General features: G+C 37.1%; 1 protein-coding gene across 1 annotated transcript in view; it reads left to right on the top strand.

Moving 5' to 3' along the window:
* The window catches only part of LOC116230186 (protocadherin Fat 4-like), a 36,345-nt gene that overhangs the window by 16,118 nt on the left and 7,758 nt on the right, over positions 1-12,469 (top strand). The window contains exons 21-31 of the mRNA XM_031595154.2: positions 259-472; positions 1,009-1,167; positions 2,263-2,414; positions 3,494-3,662; positions 4,415-4,623; positions 6,288-6,467; positions 6,866-7,085; positions 8,368-8,504; positions 9,205-9,348; positions 11,286-11,530; positions 12,053-12,162. Coding sequence (XP_031451014.2) covers positions 259-472; positions 1,009-1,167; positions 2,263-2,414; positions 3,494-3,662; positions 4,415-4,623; positions 6,288-6,467; positions 6,866-7,085; positions 8,368-8,504; positions 9,205-9,348; positions 11,286-11,530; positions 12,053-12,162 — 1,939 coding nt within the window. The remainder of the gene's footprint in view (positions 1-258; positions 473-1,008; positions 1,168-2,262; positions 2,415-3,493; positions 3,663-4,414; positions 4,624-6,287; positions 6,468-6,865; positions 7,086-8,367; positions 8,505-9,204; positions 9,349-11,285; positions 11,531-12,052; positions 12,163-12,469) is intronic.

Below are 12,469 nucleotides of genomic sequence, written 5' to 3'. Positions count from 1 at the left end.
TCTGGCTCCATATTTGCCTTGTGGATGTGAAGTAATGATTGGCTGGAATCAAGGAAAGGGGTAATACCCTAGATTATGACATCTGTTACTTGTCCTGCTATATGCTGTGTCAGTATTCTAGCAGTGCAATTAATGGTTTTATGAGTAATTCAGACAGTAAACGCGATACAGTTAAATACTTGTGCATATGCTTTGCAATTCTCTTCATTCTGATATAAATGATGTAAATGTTTGCTTTTTTTTTTTTTTTTAATTTAGATTTTGAGCATAACGGCCACAGACGAAGACATAGGGTACAATGCCATTATTTATTACGCTATTATTGAAGAGACTTCATTTCATGTAGGAGAATTTTCTGGAGCTATTTCAACAGTGCAACCTCTGGACTATGAAAGCTGTGTCTATTATACATTTACACTGAAAGCTTTCAATCCTGGCGAGCCCCATCTCCAAGACATAGCAAACATTACAGGTAGCTCTAATTTATTACAGAAAACTTTCCTTCATTTCTCTTTCAGCATATGTAATTATAATGCACAAAGGTAGTCCTCAGAATTAATACATTCAGCTAAAGTAAATTATTAGAAATGATTGTGATCTTTTAATTATGGCCAGATGAAATTTTTCTCAAAAAATGTTTAACTGCTTTGTCAGGAAGTTTTTTTTCATACACATTGACATTCCTTATTTCAATTTGATATGAGAGAGACACAGGATGGAGCACAAGGAAACAATGAGGTGGTTATTATTCATGACAGATAGTAGTGACGATGTGCTAGCCAGAAGTGAAGTCATTATGAGGAAAGTATTTTCTGAACAGTAAAGAATTTAATCCACAAAGGGCAGCTGTTTTGAAGCTCAGAAAACAAAGTTGCTGTTTTCTTTATATTGAAAGAATTTAAACTCAGTACAGAAGAACTGTGGAGACTTATATGAGCTGAAGCAATAGCCTGTAACTTCTTAAGTGAAATTCACACTTACACTCAGATGTGGACCTTCTTTTCTTAGTTATCGTGGAAGATGTTAATGAAGAAGGACCCACGTTTGATAAGCCCTCGTATTTCCAGATCCTTCCAGACAATTCTACAGCTGGCACACTGGTGGTAGATATTGATGCAAGAGATGAAAGTAAAGGTTATGATGAAGGCATTTTCTACAATATTACAGGTATATTAGGAAAAGCCTCGTGGGTGTTTATTACTAGAATACATGTGTACTACCAAACTATTAATGTTTTTGTGGAATTAAGACCGTGAAAAGTACAACAAAATTGCATCTTGAACAATTACATTCAAAATTGATAGAAATGTGTGTGAGAGAAATGTGTGTTTTAAACTATTTATTCAGGAAGCTGGCTTTTTTAGAGAGATTGTATTGTAGTATTATCTAAAAATTAATCAAAATAATGGCTTCCAGTGAATGTTTACTACAGAAACAAAAAAGGATATTCTTGTCCTGGATAAGTAATTGGGAATTTTGGGCTTCACTTACAACATTGCCTTAAATATGTATCCTAATGAAAAGTTGGATACAGCAGGCACATTTGTGTAGTACTGACACATGGTAATATATCTGAGTTCCAGCAGTTATACCACATAATTGCATCTACCATACCTATATAGTCTCTATAGTTGTCATGCATCAAGTATGCATTGTAATCTTTAACCAAATACCTGGAAGACTCAATGCCTAACGTGCTCAGCTTATGGCACCACGACATTGATAAGGTATTCCTGGCCTTTGTGACTGGAGACAAGGTTCTATCTCTCTTCCTATACCTGAGAAGAGATTACTGAGAAAATGGAGCTAAACTGCTCACTGAGGTGAAGAGTTTGTGACAGAAGAATTAGATATCATTGCTACAAGTTGAAGCAAAAGTTTTGGACTGCCATCATAACATAAGGCAAAAAAAATTCATCTGTGAATGTAAGAAAGAAAAAAGTTCTCTATGAAGATAACTGAGCACTGGAACAAACTGTCCCAAGAGGCCACCCTTGTAGGTTTCCATCACTAGGCTGGATTTCATCCAAGATCTTGCTTTGAGTGAGAGACTGGACTAGAGGCTGCACAAGGGCCCTTCTAACTGAAACGACTCTGACACAAATGCAGTATTAGGGGAGACTTCATATTGCATCTGTATGTGTTTCAAGTAACATATAGAGCAGGTTTTCAACTCAAGTCTTCCTAATCTTGGGCATATAATTCAGTTACTGGTCTCTGCTGGCTCTGAACATTTCCAACATTTGTTTTTTCCCTCTTCAGATGGAAACTCAGAAGGCCTCTTTAATCTTTCCAGTACCTCAGGAGTACTCACATTAACAAGAGACTTAAACAAACAGGCTTTTCCCCTGTATTATTCCTTGGCAGTTACTGCTACGGATTCAGGTCTGCCACCACTTTCAACTTCTGTAAAGGTACTAAAATTCTTACTTTATTGTCTACTTACAACATTTATTCACCAAACTGCTTTGTTCTAAACAGAGTTTAACTACAGGTAACAGGTATTAGTGAGACAAAAGTGTGCAAGGAGGAGTTGGAATGTCAGCATTGCATGTCTGTTTCGGGAACAGAATACGCTATGATAGCATTTAAAAAGTTATGCTGCTATAGCAGTTGCTTGGTACATTATCTGTTTTGTATTGTTTTGATTATTCCACTTCAGAAAAGATGCAAAAAAGGCAGAGGCTTTGGACTGTGGGGGAAGAAGTTTAGAGGAATGGAAACCTCTGTGCAAGGTCAAGAGTGGAACAGTTAGAATGTACATAGTGGAAGTGTATGACACAATAAACAGGAGACAGCAAATAAGGCGTCCTTGTTTATTTTGTCATGGTATGAGGAAATAAATGCTTTTTAAAAGGAAGAGTGAGAAATTGAAATACGACAAGGGAAATATTTTTTACACAGTGATATTTTTTTACTGTCTGTAATCTTTTGCCACTACATATCCCAGATCAGCAAAATTCAAGAAAAAGTAGAAATGCATAAGGATAAAGACAGAAAATTATGTTCAACAGAACCTAAAACAGTTAGAAGCCAATGTTCTTCAGAGCACCCTACAGCAGCTGGCTGACATTTAGAGTGAAACTGTCCATATTTTTGTGAACTACAGGCATTATTTACAGCCTTGCACAATTTTTCATAAAATCAATTATAACTATTACTGTTCTGATTGTGCATACAACAGTGGCATAATTTGTTACAAATACAAATCCTCTTTCTGAAAGCTGTTAAGCCAAAAAAAGTCACTTGCAACTGTGAGCAACTGTATGTGAGGAATCCCACTCTGTATTTAGGAAAAAAATCAGCTGAAACTAAAATGGTGAGGTTGCTGGCTATTCTTTTTTTTTTTTTTTTTTTTTTTTTTAATCAGTTTCACTGATGTACGGGTAGTAATGTGTCAAACTCGGCATGCAGTAATCCTAGGATTTTTCTTACTGAAAAAGTTGCAGACTTCTGTTGTGTAATGTCTGTGGTCATGTCTTCTTTCCTGCAGGTGTCAGTAACTATAGCTCCCACCAACATTTCATTCCCAGTGTTCTCTGAAGCAGTCTACCAGCCTGCACCTCTGAGTGAGAAAACACTGCCAGATACATTTGTTGTACAGATCACTGTGTTGTATAAGGTCCCTGTGATATACAGCATTGTGTCTGGAGATGAAAAGGGTAAGCTTTTCACACAAAATAACAAGGAAAAAGATGTGTTCCTGAACCCTGCATCCCTAAACCTCTATGTGGGGATCAGGGCAGTAAATCCCACCCCCCACTCCCCATCCCCCCACTGTAAGGGCAGAGCAAGTCTGAGACGGCCTCATAAGACAGCCCCATAAGACTGGTGTACAAGTCTATGGGGCTGGATGGCGTGCATCCCAGGGTTCTGAAGGAGCTGGCTGAGGTGGTTGCCGAGCTGCTCTCCATCATATTTGAGAAGTCGTGGCTGTCAGATGTGGTCCCGGATGACTGGAGGAAGGGTCACATCACTCCCATTTACAAGAAAGGGAGCAAGGAGGACCCTGGGAACTACAGGCCGGTGAGTCTCACCTCTGTGCCTGGGAAGATCATGGAACAGATCATCCTGGATGACATGCTTGATCACATGAGGAAAGGGCGTGTGATCCGTGACAGCCAGCACGGCTTCACCAGAGGAAGGTCATGCTTGACCAATCTGGTAGCTCCTCCCCATTGGTTTGCATACTGACTGACTTAGTTATTAGTTTTTGTTAACTGTAGGCCTGGAGTTAGCTGATGTTCTTATAAATCCATGCTTAATTTTTTTTTTTGTTTTGTTTTTCTTGGAAGAATACCGTAACCTATGATAAGATATATAAATTACATATAGCTTACATTGAAGGCTTTCTATCTTCAGTTTTAACTAATAAAATCAGAGCAATTTCTTTTTGTTTGCTTGTTTTTAATAGGGTATTTCATTATCAATCCATCCACTGGTATCGTAAGAACAGGAAAGAAATTGACAGTGGAAGATTTTCCATTCTTTTTCAATGTGAGAGCAACAGATTCATCTACTGCTAGCATATTTAATGAAGTTTCTGTGTATGTGGAAGTCATTGATGAAAATGATTTCCCTCCAGTTTTCACATCCTCTCTACTAGAACAACAGCTGGAAGAGGTAAGAAAACATTATTCAAACTGAAAAAATATGAAAAAATGAATCCTCAAAGTAGTAACGAAAACAAATAATAAACTCTTATGTTGAGTATGTAAGTAAACATCATGGAACTGAACAGGCTTTGTGTTCTACCACACAACGTTTTAAGGTTTATTTCAACCTGAAAATCCTAATATGTAGAGAATCGTCTAGAAGTGAGGACAAACTGAAGAAAAAGTGACTCTTTTACTAACAAAGGACTCCATGGCAGAAAAAAAAAAAAATGCCAGCCATTCCTATCTTGCGTTTCTATTCATGTGCATTTACAATCCAATTCTTTTCACTTAGCTTTTTGTTAGGGAACCTTGAGAAACGAAGACTGAGTGGGGACCTTATTAATGTTTATAAATATCTTAAGTGTAAGAGACAAGGGGGTATGTCCAACCTCTTTTCAGTGGTCTGTGGGGACAGGACAGGGGGAAATGGCTGTAAACTGGAGCATAGGAAGTTCTGCATCAATATGCAAAAGAACCTCTTCATGGTGAGGGTGATGGAGCACTGCATCAGGCTGCCAGGGAGGTTGTGGAGTCTCCTTCTCTGGAGATATTCAAGATCCATCTGGTTGCTTACCTGTGCACCCTGCTTTAGGGAGCTGCTTTGTAGGGGGATTGGACTTGATGATCTCTGGAGGTCCCTTCCAATCCCTACAGTTTTGTGATTTTGTGTGATTCTGTGGAGCTTCTTGCATGGAAGTAACAGAAACAAACCTTCTCTAGGTTTGCACACATCTCTCATGCAAGCAGATCTGCTATGATCCGCTACTACGTGGTGGCAGAAAGCAAGTCAGTCTGTGGCTATTATGCTACAGTGGTCTACAATGGAAGTCACAGCATTTAGCTATGCATAAGGATCTAAGTCACTCTTCAACACTTTCTGCACTTTAATCTGCTTGCTACTTAAAAAAACAACAACAAGAAATAAACAAAAAATCCAGCACACTGATGAGGTTTACGTTTCAGGTAGCACATACGTTGCCTTTGAGATTACCAGCTGATTCAGAATGTTGTCCTTAACAACCACAACTCATTTGAAATCTAGTCAATTTCTAATGTTTAATTAAATCTACATTTAATTATTATGCCTACTTTTAATATTCCCAGTTACTTCAATGTAGAGAGTTGGAATCAAATTGCCAAACCTTAAAAATTGATTTCCATATGAAATATTTACAGAGAAAGAATGGTTGGATGCAGAGTCAGATCAAATTACTTTAGATCAGGTTTCAAATGGCCCTAAAACTAAAATGCTGATATTTACTGCCAATCTTAATGCAAATAACATTTTTTTAAAGGGAAAAATTAGATCATTTATTCAAAAAAAGTTAGAATTATTAGCCAATTAATGTTCAGGCAGAAAAATTACTTCAAAGTTGATAACATCTCTGTAGTTTGAAAGGAGTAGAGATTATTAATTATTAATAATTCCTTAACAGCAAGTCAGATGCTTGTGATCAACGTCTGATGGATTTTAAAAGATGGTGATATTTTTTTCTGAAGAAAAGACGTGGACTGACAAAATAGCTCTATTCTTCAGTACATGCAGTGTCTGTTTCCCCCTTTCACGTACTTCAAGAAATTGCAGCTAACCAATGTCTATGAGAGTCTCAATTTGTTTTTCATTGACAGAATTTGCCTGCTACCCAGATTGTCCACTTGATAGCTCAGGATAATGATACAGGTAGAAATGGTGTCCTAACATTCGGCATTCTAAGTGGAGATGGAACAAAATTCTGGATAGATGCAGCAACTGGAATTCTTTATTCCACTGTCTCCTTTGATTATGAAGAGGAACCTACGGAGTACCAGGTTTGCTTTTGTTTTCTTAAAGCTTGTATTGAGAACATTTTCATTTTTTCCTTGGATATTTGATGACTTTTTTTTATTTAGCTTGATACTGACAAAGGTGCTGGAGACAAGACGATGGTTAATCTTCTTCTCTATTGTTGCTGCTACTGCTAGATATTTTTTATCATTTTATTTTGTCTTAAGCAAAAAATTTTGTGAATTTTTTGGTTGTATAAAAAAAGGTTTTCTTATGTCAATCAGCTACTCCTAAAGTTTTCAGTAAACATTCTGAAGTGATTTCAGAATTCAAGTTTACATTTCTAAGAATACTCTGAAGTTTAAAATGCATCCAGATTTTTTAATCGTAATACAACTATCCATTTATATGGTTTCATTTCCAATAATCATGTTACTTATAGGTTGTAATATATGCTGAAGATGATGGAATCCCTGAGAAGAAAAGGGGTTACTGCACAGTTGTCGTAAAGATCACTGATGTTAATGATTGGCCACCTGTGTTTAATCCCGTGACTCCATTCAGTGTAAACGAAAACGTGGATGTGGAATTCATAGTTGGAAAAGTCACAGCAACGGACAGAGACACAGGAGACAATGCTTTTGTTCTTTATAGCCTTACAGGTAACTAGGGGTTCTCTTGCTGCACTGGAAGAACTGTCACGTTGTTGTGTACATTGCTAAAAGCATAAATAGCCTTATATGTGTTAGCTCCTAACTCTTCTGTACATAAGCCAAGAAGGTTCACTTTCACTAACTTTACTATTTTAATAATTTATGCCCACATAGCTTTCAAGATTATTGAATATCAGCTTTCTTTGCAGAAACTACAATTGTACTACATGCTATTAAATTAAGCCTCTCTTTAGCTTGTTGACTGTGATCATTTTGCAGCTACTAGAAGCATCATAAGTGTGTCAGGAACTGATATGCTACCATGGACTGTTGAAGAGCTGTCTTCTTCACCCTTGTGCTGGACTCCTTTACCTTTACAGTAGAAATAGCACAGCAGGAAGCACCTCCTCTGATACCTCAGATTTCTGCACAAGCTATTAATGTATACTGCCTCTAATTTCATTTTAAATTAGTGTGCCAGATTCTGAGCAGCAGCAGAGAGCTCTGGTTTGTGCTTCCTATTACATTTAACCATGGTAGCTGCTGGGATCACAGTTGAGAAGAGCACCTCTTTTGCCACTACATTTAATGTGACAAAGATGGTGATATAGTGCCTGCGGGCACTATAAGTTTCTGTTGTTGTTGTTTGTACCATCAAGAGCAACGTGGATATAGTTGTTAGGATCTTTTATTTCTAATATGCATACAAACTTTGAGGTAGTTTTGGACAAGAGTAACCAGTAAAAATCACTGCCACATCTTTTGGCAGTGACAATTTGATTTCTCTTTACATCTGTGTGCTACTTAGTCCACCTTCCTTAGAGCCTGAATAAATTCGGTGACATCTCTTCTTATAGAACTCAGCAGGTAAATGCACTGTCTTGTTACAGTATTGATGGCTGTTGCAACAGGCAAATGAGACTGAACACACAGGTCAGAGGACTGCAAAAGAGCCTGGGAACACCTCTGACCTCCACTAGTCTTAAAGAGATGTGCAGGCTTGGAGGAGTGTCTTTCTAGAGATGTACTCCATGACTCCACGATGCTGTCCATCATCATTTGCATGCCTCAAAAACTATTACTTTATGGTTGAGATGGATGTATCTGCAGAACTCATTAACCCATTCTGTTGGCTCACATTTCAAATTCCAATCAATCTTTTGTGTTTTTCTTGTACATCATCTACAGAATGGTTTTCATGAGCTCAAGACACAAGTACAATTAACTACCATTTTAGATACTACATTTCTAAGATGTATTCATAAATAATATTGCTTTGGTTGTATCTCAGGTGGTGGAGGAGAAATATTTGAAATAGATGCAGTACTTGGGAACATTAAGATAAAGAACTCTCCAGACTATGAAAACATGAATAAGTATATCCTTACAGTGAATGCAGTCAACAATAAATCTGCCCCTTTCTATCAGGTAAAACTGTATTGCTGTAACAAACTGTGACACTTCCAGTCAGAGTAGATTTGAAATAGTGGGAGGAACATTTATCAGATACACATATTGTTCAATATATATTAGTCATCCAGTCATGTTTAGGGTCAGATTTTTGCCACCAATATCCATTCTGAAGAACACTGTCTACCATAATTCATTGAAATAATTTATAGTCATGCAGGGTAGAATTTGACCCCAAATTTTTGCTGAGTATAACCTGTGCTGGGAAGAGGAGTTCTTGCCTGTTGCTTTTAGTTAGAACTAGAAGTACTCTGTTAACTTTTCATGGCAGGAAAAGCAATTTTCAGTAGATTGTTTCAATTCTGCTCTCTTTCTCTTATTTGAAAAGTTATTACACAATCAACAGAACTACAAAATCTGTATTTCCATTATCAGCTGCAACAGTAGGACACAGAACCTCCTATACATATCCTATTCTTACTCATTCTGAAAGCTTCCAAAAAGTAGAACCCTAATGCAAGTATGAATTTCTACATCTTTTGTATTAAAATCTTATGATCTCTGATTTCGAGCTGACAAAATTAAACATTACCTGTTCTACTACAGCATTCTTAAAATCTTATTTATAATTTTTGTTACATAAGCAAATAATAACAAAATATTGCTAAATAAGACATTCTAAATATTCTAAGATTCTCTAAACTATTTTGTTTTCTAGGCAACTACTAATGTCACTGTTCTGGTAATTGATGTGAATGATAATGCTCCAGTATTTGCTCAGAGTTCCTATTCCACTTCTATAAACATGATTAATCCAGTAGGTGCTCATGTCATAACTGTGCATGCTACTGACAAAGATCAGGTAACTATTCATGTTTGATTTGGCACTGCTTTAAGTTGCAGCTCAAATATAATTTTCTTTGTTCTTTAGGCATGAAATACCAACTGCAGCAGAAAGTGAATCGTAATTTACTAGCAGTGTTGGGAATTGGAAGTTAGGATTTTGCTATTTCTGCTCTGACAACAATGTGCTCCCTATGTTTGGGCATATTTCTTCAGCAGTAATTGCCCCAGCTTTCCCCCTTATTATGTGGAGTTGTACTAGTCTTTCAAAAGTACACAAGAGCATATGCAATTTAATGAGTGTGAAATTTCTGAACTTCTGTAATGGAGGATTCTCTGAAAACTAAACAACATGTACCTGACTTGAAGATGTAAATGCTCGTCAAATGCCTCTGAAAAGTGGTACCCTAGCTTATTCCCTTTGTCTCCGCTGTTTAAAGTAATTTTGTTTGACAGACTGACTTTGCTAGTACTGCATCTACTGCTTCCACTGGGGTTGTATCCAGGTAACAGGAGATAGATCAGTCAGTTAGATCATCATGACAACATGAATATTAATTATGTCACTTAAAAGACAAAACATCTGGAAGTGACAGCAGAACACAAATATCAGCTACGTTCCTAATATTTCATGCATCCTTTTGGTTAAAAACATCTATATTTGTGATATATTTGCTGCAAATAATCAAAAGGCCCTTTTTGCTATTTGCTATTATTTTATATAAAAAATGAAAATGCTTATGGAGGTTGCCATACCGAGAACCCTGCACTGAGACCTAATGAAATTCTCATCTTCAGATGTGTCTGGTGATCAGCTCTGCATCCTCTCAAATTCTGGGGCATGGCCCAGCAATGAAGTCGTCGGCTCTAGTACTTCTACAGATTGTATAGTGACAGTAGATGCATGTGCCAGGGTTTGATCCTGGTTCTGGGGAGCTATGGAAGAAATACAGATAAAGCTTAAGGTTTGACTGAGGAAAACAAAGTACACAGAGCTACGTTAAGTCCAGCTCTCATGTGGATGTAGGCAGGCAGGAATAGGGCTTACACGCAGAGCAGCAAGGAGGCTGCAACTCTCCTAAAGGTGTCACATCAGCTTGTTCTTGTTGACACTGCTCCTTTAGGGGACTCTTGGGTGTCCCCTCACTACAAATTTAATAATCTTTTTTACTTTTAGAGACCTTTTCCCACACTTCTGTTGTATAACTGGCAATCTGCTTCTGAATCTTCTTCCATTCTGTGTTTCCATTAACACCCATTCTAACATCGCTAACTGCAAGTTTCCAAATAAACTGACTAGAGGCATTAAGACCTTGTAACATCTCTTGTTTCAGTGTGTGTCCTACCCTTTAAAATGTACTCACAATGCATGTAGTTTTCTTTAGTATTGATACAGAAATTCTTCTCCTGCAAATTCATTATTATTACTATTTTTTTAGTAATATATAAATACAGTTCCCAATACATCTGATAGTGCGAACAAAGCTTTATGGCAACAATGGAAAATGAATACACTTTGACAGACAGGGAATCTGAAGGGCATTGTCCCAAGTCACACAGGGAATCTAGAAGAAAAAAAATCTTGACTCGTCAATATCCTCCTTTACTTAAAATCTAACTTAGATGTTCTAAGTTATGAATTTTGATTACAAAACTATTGAGGTAACATTTTTATTTATATATATCTCTTGAAGCGTCAAAGTTAATGGAGGGGAGGCAACGACATGATGCTGATGACTCTGTCCATTGGCTGCAACTGCTCTTGTGTTACAACTTAGGCGTGAATTATATATGAGTCCTGATTATTCCTATATAGTTAAAATGCCTCTGACATTCTATCAGCTCAGGCAAGGAAATACTGAGATTTCAGTGAGTCTGTGCTAAGGGACTAGGAGCTCTGAAATAACATGGTCCTGTAAGCATTAACGATGTAAAATTGTGTTCCTTTCGTGGCAGGGGCAAAATGGCCTTATTGAATACTACATTATCCCAGATCTAAACTTCAGTGTATTCTTCTTGATAGAAGATGAGAGTGAGGGGAAAATAATAACAACTGGAAACCTGTCTAGATTTGAAGAGATTCATTTAACAGTGATGGCAAAGGACAAAGGTTCTCCATCTTTAAATGGTACTGCTGTGATTACTCTTAATGTGACTGATAACCGTCCCTTTGTTCCTCAGTTTATTGAGAACAAAATCAGGTGAGTTTTATAACTGGTACATATTCACCAGGTAATTGAACACACAATTAAAAAAAGTTGAAGGTTGAAGACAACTGTACTAGCGTTTTCCTCTCACATACTAGACAGGCCTTTATTTCTCCTTCTTCTTCCTTTTCTTTTTCTTTTTTTTTTTTTTTTAAGTAAAATTAAAAGTCCAGAAAGTCTTGCTATGTATGTTGGTAGTTCTGGGAGCATGATGCAAGGCATCACCTTTCATTGCTTTACCATGCAGCTTATACAAGCCAAAGTCCTTTTCCTCTTGCATGCTAGTAAAATCATTTTCCTTAGGCTTTACTCAAGGGTAAACAAATTTCTGGCTACAAAAGTAGGGCTTACACTGCTCTCTGAAGGCCACTGAGCTCTAGCAAACAGCTAGAAGGGCTCAAGGTAGGATTATCCATGGAGACCTTGCTATTATGGATTTAAGTTTCAAAGCCTGTCAGTGCAACTGCTGCTGGAAAGTTTAACATTCATTTATCATTAATTTATTTTTTATGCTAGAATTTCAGTTGTGGAAAACACTGGAGTGGATCATTTAATTTACACTTTTGCTGTGGCTGAAACTTCAGGAAAATCAATTGTTTATACAATTGTATCTGGAAATGAAAAAGGTTAGTGCTATTTCATTTCTGACTTAAAAGAGCTAAGTTAACAGACTAACCTGTCTTTTGTATGGCAGATGCTGCTGTACTTAATTGAGAAGGTGAAATCAGAGATAAAAAAATTGTCATTTCTTTTAATATATAAATAAATATGCACTGAACTTCTTTCAGATCTCTTCAGTCTAACAGTTTGGTAACCTTTGGCTAAAAAGGTGTTTACTACTACCAAAAAATGGATCCCTGTGGTAGTAAGATACAAAAAACTGCAGGCTAAGGAAACAAAACTGAAGTCCTCATTAGCAGGTAGCTCCCTCCC

The sequence above is a fragment of the Phasianus colchicus genome, chromosome 2 (assembly GCF_987193195.1).
Source record: "Phasianus colchicus chromosome 2, bPhaCol1.hap1.1, whole genome shotgun sequence".
NCBI lineage: Eukaryota > Metazoa > Chordata > Aves > Galliformes > Phasianidae > Phasianus > Phasianus colchicus.
This window is presented reverse-complemented; position numbering and strand designations above follow the sequence as displayed.